This window comes from Ictidomys tridecemlineatus, chromosome 5 (assembly GCF_052094955.1).
Source record: "Ictidomys tridecemlineatus isolate mIctTri1 chromosome 5, mIctTri1.hap1, whole genome shotgun sequence".
Classification (NCBI taxonomy): Eukaryota; Metazoa; Chordata; class Mammalia; order Rodentia; family Sciuridae; genus Ictidomys; species Ictidomys tridecemlineatus.
The window spans coordinates 62,471,241-62,491,090 of record NC_135481.1 but is presented as its reverse complement, the minus strand read 5'-3'; the positions used below and the strand labels follow the sequence as shown (position 1 = coordinate 62,491,090).

The 19,850-nt window shown below is 42.5% G+C and overlaps 1 protein-coding gene and 1 long non-coding RNA gene across 6 annotated transcripts in view; one reads left to right on the top strand and one right to left on the bottom strand.

Annotated features, from left to right (window-relative positions):
- The window catches only part of Zfyve26 (zinc finger FYVE-type containing 26), a 59,403-nt gene extending 40,806 nt beyond the window's left edge, over positions 1–18,597 (top strand). For 3 of the 5 annotated variants that reach the window (XM_040274183.2, XM_005322821.5, XM_040274182.2), the window contains exons 32-42: positions 456–676; positions 4,006–4,153; positions 4,409–4,618; positions 5,726–5,944; positions 8,876–9,073; positions 9,741–9,940; positions 10,877–11,018; positions 11,790–11,849; positions 13,011–13,193; positions 13,791–13,835; positions 16,284–18,597. In XM_040274183.2, the coding sequence (XP_040130117.2) occupies positions 456–676; positions 4,006–4,153; positions 4,409–4,618; positions 5,726–5,944; positions 8,876–9,073; positions 9,741–9,940; positions 10,877–11,018; positions 11,790–11,849; positions 13,011–13,193; positions 13,791–13,835; positions 16,284–16,487 (1,830 nt within the window). In that variant the 3' untranslated portion in view covers positions 16,488–18,597. The other 2 variants (XM_040274184.2, XR_013438996.1) reach the window with 2 other exon arrangements.
- LOC144377823 (uncharacterized) overlaps positions 1–19,850 on the bottom strand; it is a 31,112-nt gene that overhangs the window by 11,082 nt on the left and 180 nt on the right. Inside the window, exon 2 of the long non-coding RNA XR_013438997.1 lies at positions 9,902–10,030. This is a non-coding gene — a long non-coding RNA (uncharacterized LOC144377823). The remainder of the gene's footprint in view (positions 1–9,901; positions 10,031–19,850) is intronic.

The window sequence follows — 19,850 nt, the reverse complement described above, 5'->3', positions numbered from 1 at the left end:
GACTATGAATTCTACAGTCAGAAGCAGGGTAGGCGTCAGGGACCTAGCAAAGGTTTCCAGTTAAGCTTTAGGAATACTAATTAGACCAGCAGCATGTTCATGGTTTAAAACAGACTCCTCAAGGTGTTCAGACAAGCAAGCAATGCAGAGCAATGCATTAGTGAGATCGTACACCAGAAAAAGGAGAGAGACCTGTGGACATTCTCAAAAGATAGGTAATATATGGATATAACTGCCTTCTTCCCTGTAAAGTGACAAAACTTAACAGCCAGAACTTAGGCAGTGCCACTGAAATTAGATCTGCTTCTGCTTTTCAGTAGAACTTTTGACTCCTTCTTTCAGGGTCTTTCAACCTTTCAAAAAGGGAAGGATAAGTTCTGCCCTTTGATTGTATTTGAAGAATGGTTTGGTCCCTGAACTCACTGAGTGTGTCTCCCTTCTTTCTCCATCTCCAGGCCCCCAGTGCCTCCTTGTGCATTGCCATCCTGAATCTCCACCGGGACAGCATTGTCTGTGGCCACCAGCTAATTGAGCACTGCTGCAGGCTATCCAAGGGCCTCACCAACCCAGAGGTAGATGCAGGGCTGCTCACAGACATCATGAAGCAGCTACTCTTCAGTGCCAAGATGATGTTCGTCAAGGCTGGCCAAAGCCAAGACTTGGCTCTTTGTGACAGGTACATAAGAATGAGTTTCCATTCTGTTACATGGAGGTGGTTTTTATACACCTCTTTTTCTGACACATCACTATGGTTTTTCACCTCCCCATCCTCTGACAAGACACACTGCAATGTTTGCATCTCACTTTGATGTTAATGAAGTACTTACCTGACCACAAGTGGTCTTGCCACCCCGTCTTGTCTACCTATGTCCTTTTCTTTTCCAGAGTTATCCTTAAAGCAGAGTTCCTGTACCTGTATCCTATCTAAAAGAAAGTAAAGACTTCCCCTGATTAATTTGTAATTTAAATCATTTAGGGAAGTACCTTTAATGTCTGTGGAATTTTCTGGCTTTTAAAGGAAATATATCCTCCCCAAATGTGCAGTGGTTGACTTTCTACAGACCTCCACCCCAACACTGACCTCAGAGAGTTCTACTTAATAGATCCATAAAAGCATCTTGGGAAGTGACTGATCCCTGCCACTGTGCCAATCTGAGTCATAAACTGGAAGTATCCATGGAAAAGGTGTGACCAGGCCTCCTTCAGGTTCCTGCACAACCTGCTTTGACTCCATTTATTAACTTGACAATGAAAACTCCTAATTCCATGCTCATCCACCCAGATGCATGACTCACATCTCATGTTCCCAACATCTGTCCTAACGAGATTTGGGAGCAGGGAGTGTAATTTTCTTTGAAGTATAAATGCCTCCCTCAGACACTTGCTCAGAGTACTTGTCTATTCCACCAACTCCTAACTCCCTTTCCTCAGACAAGTCTGCTAACCCTCTGGGCCTCAGTTTCCTCCTTTATAAAACGAGAATGGTAATAATACTTAAATATCAGAGGGTTGTTAGGATAAAATGAAATCATCTACATCAAGGGCCAAGAAATGAGCTGGTATGCTCCATGTACTACAAAAAATTTAATTATTATTATTACTTCCATGAACATAAACCAGAGGTTGAGAAAAGCACATGGAGGTGGAACAAAAATGGGGGAAATGCAAAGGTGCTAGTTTTACTCTTTATATTGAGACAATGAATTATATGTCATTTGTCAATTCAATTAATGAAGAAATAGGTATATTTAAATAAAGTTTTAAAATAACCATAAAAAAGCACACACTTATAATCTCAGCTGTAGTAAGAGGCTGAGGTAGGAGGATCACTTGAGCCCAGGAGTTTGAAGCTAGCCTGGGCAACACAGCAAGACACCCCAGCTCAGTAAATAAGTAAATAAATAAACAAGAAGGGCTGGGGATATAGCTCAGTGGAAGAGCCCTTGCCTAACATGCACAAGGCTTTGGGTTCAATACACATGTGCACATTGTAATTATGAAAATAACCAAAAAGCTCCAAATTGCTGGAAAGGGATGAGAGTATGAGGGAATAAAACCAGAATTCTCTCCATGTAATAAAAGATAGAAAACAAAAGAAATATGGAAAAAGATCTAACACAAAAGTGAAAATATAGCCAAATATATCTCAAATAGCAGTAATTAAATGAGATAAAATTTACTTATTAAAAGAAAAATAGTAGCCAGTGCGCTTGCCTAACATGCGTGAGGCACTGGGTTCGATCCTTAGCACCACATAAAAATAAATAAATAAAATAAAGGCATTTTTTTCATCTGCAACTACAAAAAAAAGAAAAGAAAAAGAGGGGTGGGTATGGCTCAGTGGTAGAGGAGCACTTGCCTAGCACTTATGAGACCCAGTTTCATTTCCTGGCAACATTTTTTTTAAAGGGGAAAGAAAGAAAAGGGGGAAAAAAAAAAACTTTGGGAGAGGAAACAAAGGTAACTTAAGTCCTGTATGTTCTTTAAAATCTGATGTATTTGGAGGAAATATTCACTTTAGACTGAGGGCAGCAGAAATGAAGGAAGGATTCAGCAGGATTCTCACCCACCCCAAGGTGCCTTGGGCTTTCTTGGTTTCAAATGACACCTCTTTCTCCCCATCCCTGTATTCAGATATACTCAATGTAAGAACCTTTGTGGACCCTTTACAGCAGGAGGGGATTCATCTGTATGCTGCCATGCAAACCAGTTAAGAGGTCTTGGTTTGCAGGGTTTTCTGCTGTTTTTAACTCATGCCTCCTTCTGATAGACAAACAAAAAAATAGATAAATGTTTAAAAACAAAATCCATATCATCTATATTAAATGTTTTCATTTTTAAAATGTACTTACATATTATGGTTCTAAATCTACTTTCTTATACTATACTTTTTCCCTTATCCCTACAAGGTGAAGAATTACTCATTGATGTCTAGAATCCCTTTTGGTGAACAAGTCAGGATCCACACAGGGTTTTTTGCTAGAACTAAGGGACAAGATTCAGGAACTGTAGGTGTGGGCTTATTTCAGGCAACACCAGACAGAATGGTGCAACACTTTAGGTTCTCTGAGTACATAACATTTTTTTATAAATATTTTTTTAGTTGTCAATGGACCTTTATTTTATTTATTTATATATGGTGCTGAGAATCAAACCCAGGGCCTCACACATGCTAGGCAGTGCTCTACCACTGAGCCACAACCCCAGCTCCCTCCATAACATTTTTCCAGTCCTCAGATGTCAGGAGTAAGGTCACAGGAGCAGTCCTGATGGGCTATGAGGAGTGTCCTCTCTTAGCTCAAGGAGAGGATGTCAAGTCCCAGAGCCTAGACTAAAAGGGCCAGAATGCCTCCACACAGGAATACCTGCAAGAAATGGTAGTAACGTGACCTCTGTATTAACCAAGAATACAGGTCATCGATACTACAGCCTCCCAAGTAAGCAGGATTCCAAAAGACTAAAAAGCAAATGGGTAACTTGTGAGCACCCAATAGTCAATATAAAGGCCTTGTCTCAAATAGAAACCCTGAGCATCTCCATTCTAAACAATAATGAACATTTAACAAGTGCTAAAAAGTTTCAGACACTGTCTTTTTTTTAAAAATATATTTATTTTTTAGTTATAGGTGAACACAATATCTTTATTTTATTTTTATGTGATGCTGAGGATTGAACCTGGTGCCTCATACATGGTAGGCGAGTGCTCTATCTCTGAGCCACAACCCCAGCCCCAGATACTGTCTTTTACTAAGATATTTCATTAAAACTCCCAATTGTTATACCCATTATACAGATGAGTGAGTTGCGGCAGAAAAAATTTAAGTCAGTTGCCCCAGATCACAGAGCTGGGGTTCAAAAAGTCTGACTCTAGAAACTTCACTCATAATGTCTATATATCTCTCAATTCTTATATTTCACATTGAAAATGAAATAGAAAACCTTTAAGCAACAACAATTCTTAGTAAGACTCTGCAACCTCATTACTGGGTTTTTTCCTCCCTGTAGTTACATCAGCAAGGTAGATGTACTGAATATTTTAGTTGCTGCTGCCTATCGCCATGTGCCATCTCTAGATCAGATCTTGCAGCCAGCTGCAGTAACCAGGCTAAGGAACCAGCTTCTTGAAGCAGAGTACTACCAATTGGGTGTTGAGGTAAGCCAAAGACAAAGCTTACTTCTCCCCCACTGTAATGAGTTATCTTTGCTCAGCCTTGAAAATGGTCTTGCCATTTCTCAGTTGTCTTGACCAAGGGGAAGTATCCAGGGCATGAGCAGCATGGGAACATGCTGGCATGGGTGCAGAGTGGCGGGGAGGTGGTTAGCCACAGGGATAAAAGAGGTCATTGGCACATCCTCAGGTCTGCATGTATGCAACATCTCTCACCAAAAGGAGCAATTTTTCTTCCAGGTCTCTACAAAGACTGGGCTTGATTCCACTGGGGCGTGGCATGCTTGGGGCATGGCCTGCCTCAAAGCTGGGAATCTCACTGCTGCACGGGAGAAATTCAGTCGCTGTCTGAAGCCCCCTCTTGACCTCAATCAGCTGAGTCATGGCTCAAGACTGGTACAGGATGTGGTTGAGTACCTGGAGTCCACAGTGAGGCCCCTCATTTCCTTGGTAAGAGCAAAGCCAGCTCTAGGAGGGAAGACGGGAACAGTAGAGACCCAGGAAAAGGGTCAGCTTAGATTCAGCTGACAGTGTTAGCCCTGGCTAGAAACTGCCAACTTGATATTTCATTTCCTCCCATTACATATAGTTAGATAAGACACTAGTTATTGTTGAATAAATAACACAGAGTCAGTTTTTTTTAGAAAAGGAAACCACAGAATTTTTTTAAAAAATAAAAAAAATTGCTGGGGCTAAGGTTGTGGTTCAGTAGCATAGTGCTTGCCTCTCACATATGAGGCACTGGATTCAATCCTTAGCACCACATAAAAATAAATAAACAAAATACAGATATTGTATCTATGTATAACTAAAAAATATTTTAAAAATAAAAAGTTGCTAGGCATGATGACACATACCTATAATCCCGGCAACTCAGGAGGCTGAGGCAGGAGGATCACTAGTTCAAGACCAGCCTCAGCAACTAAGCCAATCTCTAAACAACTTAGTAAGCCTGACTCAAAATAAAAAATTAAAAGGACTATGGATATGGTTCAATGGTTAAGCACCTCTGGGTTCAATTTCCCAGTACCAATTAATTAATTAATTAATTAAAATAAAAACTCATGTATAATCCCATGCCCAGACTAATTAGTATTTAAGATTTTGGCATATATGTGTAGCCCGGGCTACTCAGAAGGCTAAGGCAGGAGAATTGCTAGTGTCCAGGAGTTCAGAGCCAATATAAGCAACATCTCAAAAAAAATTTTTTTTCTGATTTATTTATTTATTTATTTATTCGTTGTAGGTGGACACAATGCCTTTATTTTATTTTATTTTTTAATGTGGTGCTGAGGATCAAACCCAGTGCCTTCCACATGCAGGGCGAGTGCTCTCCCACTGAGCTACAACCTCAGCCCCCTGAGTTATGTTTTTGAGTGCAATTCAAGTTATACCATATTATAATATATAGAATTTTGTATTCTGTTACTTTTCTATTCTCAAAACTAGAGAATGAGCATTTTTCCATGTGAAAAAGTCTTTGAAAGCACTCTTTCTATGCCCGCTGAGAACTTACTGAGTTCCATTTTTCTTTCCCACTTTCTCCTTTCCTGTCAGCAAGATGATGATTACTTTGCCACCCTGAGGGAACTGGAAGCTACCCTTCGGACCCAGAGCCTCTCCCTGGAGGTGATTCCCGAAGGGAAGATTATGAACAATACCTACTACCAAGAATGCCTCTTCTACCTGCATAACTACAGCACCAACCTGGCCATCATCAGTTTCTACATGAGGCACAGCTGCTTGCGGGAAGCCCTGCTTCACCTTCTTAACAAGGTGGGACCCGAGACACAGCCCACAAAGGGCAGTTCCCGCCACACCCCGCTCACTTGGGCCTCCACATCCCCCACCATAGGCTCAACCCATTGTTGAGCTGTGAAATCAAATCCGGCAGAGTCAGGTCAAAATGGAAGACTCAGTCTACACAAACATTGTCCACTGATTGTGTGACAAGTCTTAACTCAATCCTAAAATACTCTCCTGATTGGCAATAGTAAATTTCATCCCTTCTCCCAAAATGTTCAGCAGAATCACAGTGTGATGCCTGGGATGAGACACTAAGTGTGAACCTTGTGATATGGGGCACCCACCTCCCACAGGGCCTAGGACTGTGTCCACTCAGAGTTGTTGCCACAAGGGCCATGAACATGCATAGCACAGGTCCTGTGTACATGGTGGAAGGACAGTGTACTCCACTCACTTTGTTCTCACATCCTCTACCCTCCTCCTCTTGGAGGCAAAGGCACCACTGAGGTACATTATTTCTATGGAGCCACAGATGAGTAATCAGGACTTCATTTCACCATGATCCTTCATCATTCCTTTTTTATCTGAATATTGCATGATCACTTTCTGAGAAGCTAGCTGATACTGACCAAATTTTATAGAAAATTAAAAGAGCTCAAGGTAAACTGCCTTGAATCAATGAAGACAATGAAAGTTTCAAATACACACATCTTCTAAGATTGCTCCAAATGACATCAGCAGTTCACAGAACTGTGGTAACCAGACACCTACAAGATAGTGAAAGAGAAATGTTTTCACCACTGCTTGGTTTACTGTTGTGTCTTAGCTACTAACCAGGTCTCAAGAATCAAGAATCACATAAAAGTCATGTTATTTGGAATTTAGTTTCTAACTTTTTCCCTTTTTCTCTGCTTCCAAAAGAGTTTAGAGGTAAAGATGCTTCTCCCAACCACAGATTGAGAGTGGAAATCATTTAGTCCTATTTCCTTAGATAACTGTGGTTCACAGAGCTAAGCTGCTTACCTAAATACCCAGATATAAGCTGACAACAGCATTGCCCCTACTTTACATCTATCAGCTTAGGAAGGAAGCCTTCTTTTTATCTCCTGTAATCACAGTTACCCTTGAACTGAAATGTCTTATTTGTATTCTCAAGCAGGAAGGGACACTATAAAACTGACACCAGAATGCCTGGGGTATGGAAGGTGTTCTGTTTCTAGCCTGTCCGTTTCATCCCTTTGCGTATACTGCCTGTAGAGTGAGCCTCCTAAAACTTGAAAACACCCATGTTCTTGATCTCCCTAACAGGCCTTTAGTGGATCCCCACTGCCACAGGATGAAGTCCAAATCCCTTAGCATTCTATAGCACCCACCAGGATCCATCTGCCATATTTCTCCAATTAACTTTCATCACAAATCCTATCTGTACCTGTATTTCAGACTCATCAAATTATTTAAGTTTCCTAATTGTACCATGCACTATCTTTGTGACTTTTTTTTTTTTTTTTTTTTGGTACTGGGGATTAAAAAGGAAAACCACTACTTAAAAGAATTACTCAGGTTGATTTGTTAACATTAGAAAAGAGGCAGAAATGGGAGATGGTAGACCAGGGAGGAGGCTATTGCAGCAATCCACCTGGTGGTGAACAGCTTAGATAAGCCAGGGCAATGAGGTAGCCAGAAGGGCCAGCTTCTCTATATAATTTTATGGGAGAGTCAATAGGACTGGCTGACTAATTTGATGTTGGAGTTTGGGGGAAAAGATGATTCTAAAGTTATTGACCTGAACAGTTAACAAATGGTATTACCATCTGAAAAAAGGAAGACTAGAAGGAGCGGGTTTCAAGGAACACTCCGGAATACTGTTTTGAATGTATTATGTGTATTGAATGCCCAGGACATGTTTAGGAAGTGATTTGGATATCATGGGGTAAACAGTTCTGGAGTTTAGGAGGTGATGACCAGGCTGGGTATGGGCATAATCAGCACTGGGATAGTACTTAAGTCATGAGACTGGACAAAATCACCAAGAGAGAAAAGGTTCAGATGGAAAAGAGAACAAGTTCCTGCTAAACCTCAGGGAGACTGGGAAAAATCAACAAAATGAAATTGAGAAGACAGCCAGAAAGATAGAAAGAAAACCTACAGAGGTTGGTGTTCTTTAGGTCAAATGAAGTTTTTTACAATTAAAACTAAAAATTTAAATTAAAAAGTTTTTTGAGGTAGAGGAAGCTGTTATCAAAAGTTGCTGATAGGAACAGGGCACGGTGGCACACACCTATAATCCCAGTAGCTTGGGAAGCTGAGGCAGGAGGATCTCAAGTTCAAAACCAGCCTCAGCAGCTTAGTGAGACCCTAAGAACTCAGTGAGACCCTATCTGTAAATAAAATATTTTAAAAGGCTGGGGATGTGGCTCCGTGGTAAAGTGCTCTTGGGTTCAATCTCTGGTACCTACCCGCTGCCAAAAAAAAAAAAAAAACTGCTGATAGGCCGGAGATGTAACTCAGTGGCAGAGCACTTGCCTAGCATGCACAAGGCCCTGGGTGCCATCCCCAGCACTACAGGGAAAAGCTGCTGGTAGATCAGGTAGAAAGGAGACTAAGAATTGACTCTTGGGATTAAATTAATAGTTTAGAGGTCCCTAGTGACCTAAGACACAGTTTGGGTTGTATTTGGGTCCAAAAGTGAGGTCAGAGCAGATTCAAGATGATATCCTGGGAGAGAAAGTAGTGACAGCACAGATAACTCGGTCAAGGAGCTCTTCTACAAAATGAAGGAGATACATGAAGCAGTCACTAGAGTGGGATTCTCAGAGGTATCTGTGACACACAAAAGATTAAGCATTGTGCTAGGAGGATGCTAAAGTATGTGAATGAAAGAAAATTCAGAACAGATCTCAGACTGAGCCAGAATTCAGCTCCAGGCTCCAGACTTCTGATTCTCACTTTGCCCTGCTGCAGGACAGTCCTCCAGAAGTATTTATAGAAGGCATTTTCCAGCCAAGCTATAAAAGTGGGAAGTTACACACTTTGGAAAACTTGCTGGAATCCATCGATCCAACCTTGGAGAGCTGGGGCACATACCTGATTGCCGCCTGCCAACATTTACAAAAGAAGAACTACTACCACATTCTGTATGAGCTGCAGCAGTTTATGAAGGTAATAGCAGCCCCCTCCTCCCTGGTGCCCTGCCATACAGGGAAGGCTATAAGATGAGGAATACGACTGCCATTTTGATCCCTTGCCTTGCTATTTGACCTTAGGACAAATCCATCTTGCTGTCTAGCATTGTTAAAAAGATATTCGAACTTTTATGCTAAATTTAGGGATAAACTTTAGACTTGTCCATAATACCATTCTTCACAATTCAAGGAATATAAAGGTAAGAAAGATACAGAATTCATAAGGAATGATGGAAAAGTATTTTCAAAGAAAATACATGAAAAGAGAAGCAACACATTTCTCTTGTGTGAGACTTGTCACTAAATCACAGAGAAAATATTTAATACTACGTTAAGAGTGAAACCATTGTGAATGAAGAAGCAGAAGTATCCTTTTTTTTTTTTTTTGATTATTTTGGCATATGAAATAACGTCTAACCCAAAAGTTTAGCTGGTCAGTTCACTTTAGGATCTGTTGGGCTCTGAAGTGACTGACTCAAAATAGCAGTTCAATTGGTGACCAATGCATAGCAAGGAAAAAGAAGCAAGAGATAAAGATGGAGACATCACTAGGGCTAGATGGGAATCAGATCAGAATTCTCATCATGTCCTGCCTCCAACATCCCTGATCTCTTTTGACCTGAACGTTCATTTTTCACTTCTAGGACCAAGTCCGGGCTGCCATGACCTGTATTCGGTTCTTCAGTCACAAAGCAAAGTCATATACAGAACTGGGAGAGAGGCTCTCATGGTTGCTTAAGGCCAAGGACCACCTGAAGATCTACCTCCAAGAAACATCCCGCAGTTCTGGAAGGAAGAAAAATACCTTCTTCCGAAAAAAGATGACAGCAGCAGATGTATCCAGGTAGCTCAAGGCTTGGAAGCTAATTAGTGCAGGGCAGAAAAGCTGGAATGGAGTGTCTGTGCCCATGCCCTGTGTCCTTAAAAAACACATCTGAAAGGGAAAGGGGGCAGGAGAGGAGGATTAGTATCACATGCTGCAACCAAACTAAACTTCCTTCTCCTTACAGTGGGAAAAAAAAGATCCTGTGTGGTCTGGTCTCTGCTGATGGCTCCATCTCTGTCTTGTATTCCTCTCTTTCTTTTTTTTTTCTTTGAGGGGGTAGTACCAGGGATTGAACTCAGGGGCACTTGACCACTGAGCCACATTCCCAGTCCTATTTTGTATTTTATTTAGAAACAGGGTCTCATTGAGTTGCTTAGCACCTCCCTTTTGCTGAGGATAGCTTTGAACTTGCCATCCTCCTCTCTTAGCCTCCTGAGCCCTCCTGAGCCACTGCGATTACAGGCATGCGGCCACCGCGCCCAGCTCTTCTCTTCTTGATGAGTATCAGTCACTCGCCTCCTGAAGATTCCTCAACACACCAAATCCTTTCTTCTCGGGTTTCATGCTTGCTAATCCCTCTGTTTACAACATGGTATCTAAAGTAAACCTTCCACCAGTTCTCTGTTGCCTTTGTAGGCTTAATCATTAAATGTCTTCTGTGTTTGGTTACTATTCATTTCTCCTCCAGCCTCTGACTCTGTGAGAGCAGGGCTCATGCCTTTCTTAACCTCTGTGGCTGTACCTGGCACATAGGTGCTCAGTAACTCTGTGCAGGGGGGAGCCTGAGACATCTATTTCCATCTTTTTATAACTATCCAAAATGTATTTGAGGTCTCTTTTCCCTCCACATCATTTCTTTGGCCTTTTCCCTTGCCATCTATGACTTCTCGGTCACTTAGTACCTCACCTGTAATGCTCCTTATGAGAATGTATCAGGAGTGTCCTGTCCCCTAGGCACATGAATACACTTCAGCTACAGATGGAAGTGACCAGGTTCCTGCATCGGTGCGAAAGTGCCGGTACCTCTCAGATCACCACTTTGCCTCTGCCAACCCTTTTTGGAAATAACCACATGAAAATGGATGTTGCCTGCAAGGTAGGTACAGTGCTTCCCCTCCCCTAGGCAGTTCTCATCTTTTATAACATGTTTAATTGTCACAATTGTAATTGGTTATTATTTTAGTTGTTTGCTTGATGGCTTCCTCTCCACTGGAGTTACATATGTTGGATATCAAGTAAATTTTGATCATTCTTATGTCTTGAGTAGCTGGCACCCATCGAATCTCATTAAATATATATCAAACAACTGAATAAATGGGGGCCCTCATTCTTTTTTTGTGTGTGAGTACTAAGGATGGAACTCAGGGGCACTTGACCACTGAGCTACATCCCTATCCCTGTTTTATATTTTATTTAGAGACAGGGTCTCACTGAGTTGGTTAGTACCTCACTTTTGTTGAGGCTGTCTTTGAACTACTGATCCTCCTGCCTCAGCCTCCCAAGCCCCTGATTACAGTCATGTAATCATTACAATCATGCACTACCACGCTTGGATCTCATTCTTGATTTAGGGACTATTCAATAGCTACTGCTTCCTTTTTTTTTTTTTTTTTTTTTTTTTTTTTGGTATCAAGGATTGAACCCAGAGGCACTTAACCACTGAGCCACATCCCCAGACCTTTTATATATTTTATTTAGACTCAGGATCTGCCTGAGTTGCTTAGGGCCTCACTAAATTGCTAAGGCTGGCTTTGAACTCGCAATCCTCCTTCCTTCCTCAGCTTCCTGAGCCACTGGGATTACAAGTGTGCACCACCACGCCTGGCGGTTACTGCTTCTTTAAGCATGTTTCCCTCTCCTTTTTCAGGTCATGCTGGGAGGGAAAAATGTAGAAGACGGTTTTGGAATTGCATTCCGTGTTCTGCAGGTATGACTTGGATTATCTGAGATTATGCCAAGGGCAGTCAGCACCTGACCACATTTTCTTGAGATTATTCTTCAGAAAATTTTTATCCCAAGAAAAGCAGATTTGCATGTACATTTAGGGATGAAATCAGGGAAATTGCTATTACAGAACTGGGTCAAATGCAAGACTGTAGGGTGTTTTGCCAAAAGCCAAGTAACCAATGACAAACTCATTAAAAGCTGTCAAATAACTACCTGAAATTAGTCTAGTACAGTTCCTCATGGCTGTTTCTCTACAGAACCACTGCTCACCCTTGCAGGGGAGCAAGGCTAGAGGGAATAACCAAGGGTTTCCATTGGCCCTGTGGACCGCCCCTCCATTCTGGATCCAGGAGCTGCTTTCGGGAGCATATTTTCTGTTGCTTGTGATAAAATGACAAAAGTGGGGTTGTGGCACTGAAGCAGAGGCTGGAGCAAGGCACTGAAACTCCAAAGGGCAAAGTCTCTCCAAACCCCCACCATTACCATGGGTTTATGCAAACACCCCTAGGAGCTGATTGAGGGACAGGCAAGACACTGTACGTAGCATGCATGTCTCAAGGACCAGTATTCTGTCTTCCCATCCCATCCATTTTAAGTGTTGGTTAAAGTGCTCTACTCACAGATGCCCATGGTGGGCAGGCAGAGGGGCAGCTATCCCCAGTTCCTCTGGCATAGAATTAACCTAGATGAGGCTTAAGGTCATCTGACAGTTTTCAGCAAATTAATCTTTTGATGAACTGGACTTTTTCTGAACACTAAAACAATTCTTAAGGGAACACCAAGTATCAAAGGCAGCAAATACCAGCTTTCCACACCATTTACCAGAGAAAGGTGATTTCACAAGAGAGAGAATGAAATGTTCTTAGGATTCTGTTAGGATATTTTAAGGAGATGCCATGGAAGTAAGTGAAATGCACCATTTTAGATGATAAGGTTACAGTGTTTATGGATGCTTCCTAAATGTCTGCCTGACTCTCAATGAACTTTTGCTTATTTGGGGCTTGCTTGTTATGTTAGTTTTCTCTTGTGTAAATACTCATCATGGTTTTTCTAAAGCAAATATAGTGGATGCTTCTTAAATCTGGCCTCCCTTACCACTGTGGATATCCCCTGTCATCTTAAGTCCCATGTTCTGTTCCAGGACTTCCAGCTTGATGCTGCAGCAACCTACTGCAGAGCTGCCCAGCAGCTGGTGGAGAAGGAGAAATACAGTGAGATCCGACAGCTGCTCAAATGTGTCAGTGAGTCAGGCATGGCAGCCAAAAGTGATGGGGACACCATCCTCCTCAACTGTCTGGAAGCCTTTAAGAGAATCCCACCACAGGTGCACTCACCCTTCTCTTGGGTCCTCCAGCTATTTTAGTGTCTTCTCATCACCCACTTTATTTCTCTGTTCGCCATAGCGTGCCTGAAACTCTAGTTTCTGACCCCCTTGCAACAATAGCCTCTACAACCCATTTCTTATAAGGAAAATTCATGGTGGTGAACATATAGCCAGAAGGTGTCCCTTAACATTACCTTTTCTAACATTGTGTACACCTGAAAATGTCTGATGGCATTGAACTGTTTGCTCCCTGTGATTCTAAAGATCAGGGTGGGCCAGCAAATGGCCTTTGAAGCTTATTACCTATGAAGTTGTATCCCTGTGGCTTCTTTGAGGGGTAAACAGAGTCACATCCATTTGTGAAGGCCAAGCACAGGCCTCTTGGGAGATATTCTTTTCCCAAAATTCCCAAGCTTGCTGTTCTCGTTAGCTTTCCTTCGTTGCTCCTATAGTAGGAGTTGAGTTTAGAAGGAAGAATGAGGCAGGCGATCTCATGCTGGAGTTACAATGCTGGGATGAGACTGAATTGGACTTTGGCCCCCAAAAGGTCATGGGCTCTTCTCCCTCTTAAAACTGCTGTGTCTCTGTTCTGCACAGGAACTGGAAGGCCTGATCCAGGCAATACACAGCGATGACAACAAGGTGAGCTGAGCTGTCTCTAAGCTATGGTGATGGTAATGGACAGCACGTAGGGCTTGCCTTGCTCTCCACAGTAGTCCCCTATAGTCTTGTACCACAGCTCTGCTGTTATCTAGAAGTGGCACTGAGATTTAAGTAGGGGTTTAGAAAGGAGGGAATGGATAGGGAACAGGTCAACATTGACTCTCTGAGCCTATGCCTTTTCAGTTCTTGACCCCCAACACAAACGTGTCCTAAGCTGCTCTTTTTTCGTGGGAGGGCGATGTCAGTCTTAAACCCTGGACCTTGCACATGCTAGGCAAGTGCTATGCCACTGAGCTCCATCCCCAGACCCTTTAAGGTGCTCTTGAATCTACATTTTATATGGATGTCTCCTCTCAGAAAGCCCTAGAAAATGTCCCACTTCCATCCTTAGGCTGATTGGCTGAGTGAGGTTCCCAGAGTGGGTAAGCTTTTCTTTGTTCTCCTGAGAAAAGAAAGCAGTAAGAAAAAGCCACCCCCAACCCCTTGGCCTACAGTGTTCATTGATGTCTCATTTGCCAGAAAGGGCCTTTCCCCTGGGACCAGTGAACTCTTCCCTATTTCAGAAATTGGTGAACCTTTGCTTCACATTGTCACTCTGAGGAGTGCCAGCCAGAACAAAAGTATTCCCAGCTGCCCTGTATGTGGCTAACCTTAGGATTGATAAGGTTCCTCTTGTCATAGCAGGAAGGGCCCCCAGCCAAGAAAGACCCAAGAAAGCCCAACCAAACAGGGCTACCCTGGCTATCAACAGAGGAATATTCTGGTAGCTGAGTTCTTTATGATGAAAAGAAATGTGAGGCAAGCTGCTCCCCGTGACAGTATTGCTAATCCCGGACTATATTTGCAGGGTATTGTTAGGGGCTAAGGAGGACCTGTTCTAAACATTTCCTTATTATTTCTGTAACATCCTGATGAAATGTTTAGAAAAGATGAGGTTATAGCATTCTGAAATGTGGAGAATTACTTTTCTAAAATCAGAAAGATAGTTTGGGATTCAGGGAAACTGGCCAGAACAGACAGCCAGTTTCCCTGAATCCCAAACTATGGTCCTTTCCTGAGCCTTCACTGAGCCTCGCACACTATAGGACAGTGGCTCCATCCCTGGAAGTGTGCACAGTGCAGTCTAGAGAGTCAGTATTACTCTTCAGGGTTTTTCTCTCAGCAGCTGATCCAAGTGATCTCAGGACTTGGGGACTTGCCCATATCCGCTTGATCCAGTTCCTATTCCAGACTCTCTGGCAAGATACCCTTCTTCTCTTGGCAGGAATTTTGCCTACTAACTGGGATATTTTACACGCATGGACTCTGACTGGAGCTGAAGGCTGGAGTGAGAGCTCATATCCTAGGGTAGTGAAAGGAACAACAGGACTTGATCACTTTTGTGAGCTCAGGACCTGCCAGGCATCTTTTAGTGGTGGGAGACAATCTGTAATTGAACCCAGGAAAGGAAGACTTTACTGACTAAGACCAAAAAAAAGGAAAGAAACGGTGGAGCATTATACATGGAGTGAGAAGAATCCCAGAGAGGACTGTGAAGCAGAAAGGCAGCTGCCACTGGGGGCTGTGGCAGCTCAGGAGGATCTTGCTATTATTCCCTGGCTCAGAGCACTAGCCAGAGAGGGAAGGGGCACTCATCCCCACCATACTGCACATTCATGAGGCGGTTTGGGAGATATGCACTCTCAAAACTGAGCTGCCTCTAATCCAAGCAAAAGAAGTCAAGTCAGGTCTAACTGGGGTTAGACCTTAAGTACACCTTTTCTATTTGTGTATATTCATTTTCATCCCCAAATTTTCTGTTAAAAGATTTTAAATTCTGAATCCCAAACTATCCCAAAAGGAGAAGGGGGAATCTATGCTACAATCCATTGTAGCAAGAAGATATGATGGCTCATCAATTCATTAATTCATTCATATAATGCATGTTTATTAAATATACTACATGCTAAACATCAGTAATACAAGGGGTAGAAAAAGTAGACACTCTTCCTGCCCTCATGGACCATAGTCAAGGAAACAGACATCAATGAAAAAATAACCAAGTAACCATAAAATCATGATCTGTGGTCACCAGTAGTAACTTTTTACACTATAAAACCATGTGATAGGGCTGGGGATGTGGCTCAAGCGGTAGTGTGCTCGCCTGGCGTGCGTGCCGCCCAGGTTCGATCCTCAGCACCACATACAAACAAGGATGTTGTGTCTGCCGAGAACTGAAAAAATAAATATTTAAAAAAAAAAAAAAAACATGTGATAGCTTAATGTCTAGAATATATGAAGACTTGCATAATACAAAGGCAATACCTGCCTGTTAATCTGTAGGTGAGAGGTAATGTGTCTGCTTGAGCTTTGATGTGGCTCAGCATATTTGTTGGTGATTCACCAGTGATGGTTTCCTTTCCACTGTCTCTCATATCCAATTGCCAGGTTCAGGCCTACCTGACGTGTTGCAAGCTGCGATCTGCCTACCTGATTGCCGTGAAGCAAGAACACTCACGGGCCACCACCCTCGTTCAGCAGGTGCAGCAGGCTGCCAAGAGCAGCGGGGATGCCATAGTCCAAGATATCTGTACCCAGTGGCTTCTGACAAGCCACCCCCGGAGTGCCCTTGGCTCAGGCTCCAGGAAGTGACCCTGGGCAGCAAGACCAGGAAGACATAGCAAAAGAACCGTGGCGACAGGAGTGATAACCTCCACCTCTCTCCTCCCGTGGAGTGGGACTTCTCTGGCTCTGCCCCAGGTTGGAAAGAGTTGGATTGGACCCTACTTGCCTTCCAGCAAGGACAGGACTTTTCACGCAAGTGCCATGTTTCTGTAAAATTGTGGGATCTGTGTGTTCGTCTGGAGATGGCCAGTTCTTTCTACCTCAGAATGAGTGAGTGTGTGTACACAGGCATGTACACACATGCGTGCATGCTCCTGTACACTCATGTTTACGCCCAAGCATTTTCAAATGAGACTCTCTCCCATTAGAGGCACTTTCCTTTAGATTTTTGCCAGTCTGAAATCCTTCCCTGCGTTTTGGTTCTTAACCCGGGTCATCCTGTTTGTACACAGTCCCCTCCACATGGTGATGCTTTAGTAGCTCCTCTTAACTAGAGGAGTTTTACACAGAATTATAGGGCAACACCAAAAGTATTGCTTCTTTCCCCTTTCTTTCCTTCCTGAAATTCAGAGATGGCTTTGGGGCAAGTGCTACCTATGGAATAAAACTGCTTGCCGAGTGTCTCCTCTCATAAGCACAAGGAGTTCACATAGGTCTTTGGAAGGTAACCTGAATAGAGGTCTTTCAGGTAGTGATGTCCAAAACCTCTGACAGCAATACAGGTGATCAGGTCTGTGGGCTAATGCACACACCTGAGGGTCCTTGTCACATTGATCCAGAGGGAAGGAAAAGGCAGGCCTCTCCAAACAGGTATGCAGGATGGTTACTCACAAGCACAGAGCTGGCTCTTATTGGTATCCCTGCTACAAAGTTGATGGGTGAAAGATTGTGGCTCCCTCTCTGAGAGTCTGGGAAGAGTAATGGTAGTAAGGGTCCTAGGACTGAATGGCTAGACTTTACCTATTTGAATTCCAGTCCTGTTTGTGCCTCTTGAATTGATTAAGAAACCATTTCCCTTTTTCTTCTTCTCCCTTCAGTCTTTCTGGGACCACTGGATGGATACTCAGACACCTGGGTCACTAAGACAGCAGTGCACTTATCAGTCTTAACAGAGGGAATCAGGGATTCACTTTCGAGTTTAGCCTGTGGGCAAGGGTCAGAACTAGGGAGCCAGGTATGGGGGGCACACACCTTCATTCCAGCTACACAGAAGCTTGAGGCAGGAGAATCGCAAATTCAAGGCTAACCTCAGCAACTTAGCAAGACCCTGTCTCAAGATAAAACAAAAAGGACTGGTGATGTAACTCAGTGGTAGAGTGCTTGCCTGGTAGCATGTGTGAAAAAAAGTACCTAGTACCACAAAAAAAGAAGGAAGAGGAGAAAACAAGGGGACAATAGGTTACATCCAGTTGGTGGAAAACTAGGTAAAATGCTTCTTGGCTTGTCTTCCCACCTGAGATGTGGGATATTTGAGAAAGGGTTTGTCATACTTAATTACTTGGATTTGCAAATGAGAGGCCTAAAGAGAAGCCATGCAGCCCTGAGTCTCCCACCAGCCAGAGCTCAGCCTATTGATCCCTTTTTTAAAGCTGAGAAAAACAGAAACTGGAAGTTGAAGTCAACATCTCTGGTGCTTAGAAACCCTGTGGAATTCCCTCTGAAATGAAATTTTTAAAGTAAAATAAATAAGTATTATGGAGATCTGTCAGATTGAAAGTTCTGGTCCTGTTAGAGAGGAGAAAGACTGTAAGGAAAATACTAAATTTTGGGGGGGGTGAAGTATGAGTAACTTTTCCTTCCTTGAGTCATAGAACATATCTGACTGACTCCCAGGAAGGGCATCTGCTTGCCCTTCTGAATCTGCCCTTTTTGCACTGAACATAAGCACTTTATACAAATGAGTCACAAATCTTGCAGCCCTTAATTTGGGGTGTTAAGACCAGATTTTCCTGACTTTTTCCTCTAACTAGTTGAACTGTAAAATAGTCAGCCATTGACTAGACTGACATAGATGGGGTTAAAGGTCTTTGAGCATCACGCTGTGGTCTCCAGCAAAATATTCTCCAGAGCAAATGTATGTGTTGAGGGGCTAAATGTCTTACCACAAGCAAACCACAATAAAGTGTCTATCCAACTAGTTTCCTGGCCTCCTGTCTTCCTTGTACTGATTGCTCTTATCCTGCCCATCCTTTCGTCTTGTGTTTTCTGTGGATAGAAAAGGTAAGTGGGGATGGTCAGGGGACCTTCAACTCTTAAACTTTCTCTCAATGATTCCCATATTAACTACTGACTCAATCTTTGGTTAGGATTTATCTCGTTTTCTGAGTGTCGCAACCTGTTAATGGACCCTCTGCCACCAAAAACACTTTTCTTTTTTTCATTTTAGTTTTGTTTTTGGTTCAGCTGGGAATGGGGTGGAGATAGTAATATATTTGTAAGGCAATAAAAGGTAAGTGAAAAGTCCCTCCCATTTCCTGTTCCCAAAACCAACTCCCTTCCAGAGGCCAGTAATTATTTTGACTGGCTATTTCTAAACCAAATTTATATCCTCCTTAGTTCTCCCCTGTCAGCTCAGCCTCCTGAAACTTTTCTACATGGCTCACCAGTTTCTAGTGTGTAGTTCCAGAGCTGCTTTATATATAAACAAGCATTATGACTGAAGTGTTCTATGATGAAAATAATGCCATAATTTAACCATTCTCTCTACCAATGGACATTTTAGGTTGTTGCCATCTTTTGGCACAATAAATTATGCTACAGTGAAACATCTTGTCCAGAATTGTTATATTAGAGGATATGTGCATTTTGGTAAATCATTTCATTCACCTCCAAAGAGGTCATAGCAATTGACTCTCCCACCAACAATGTACGGAGTGCCTGCTTTTCCTGCACCATAGACAAAACTGTTGTGAAACTTCATAGATCTTTGCAGATATGAAGTGAAAAAAACAGTACTCTGAGAACTTTTTTAAAGATGTGTGCTATTTTAAAACCTCACTCCGCATCCCCCAGCCGCACAAAAGAAAAAGTCAATAAACTCTTGTAGTTTCTAATAACCAATTTGTGAATTTTTTAAATATTTTGTAGGGTCTTTAGGGAAACAGAGATTGAACTTAAAATTGCTTGTACCCTCTCAGGGCATATGTTTGCAGCATGATACTTGATAATAGCAGTGGCATCACTGCTATTATCTCCTTTCCCCAGAAACATAATCTCATCTAGTTTCTCATTTAAAAAAAAAAAACACTAAAAATAAACACAATTCCAGATGTAGTGACACATGCTGATATCCAGCTACTGGGGAGGCTCAGGCAGGAGGATCACAAGTTTGAGGCCAACCCTGGCAGCATAGCAAGACCCAGTCAAATTTTTTAAAAAGGACTAGGAATG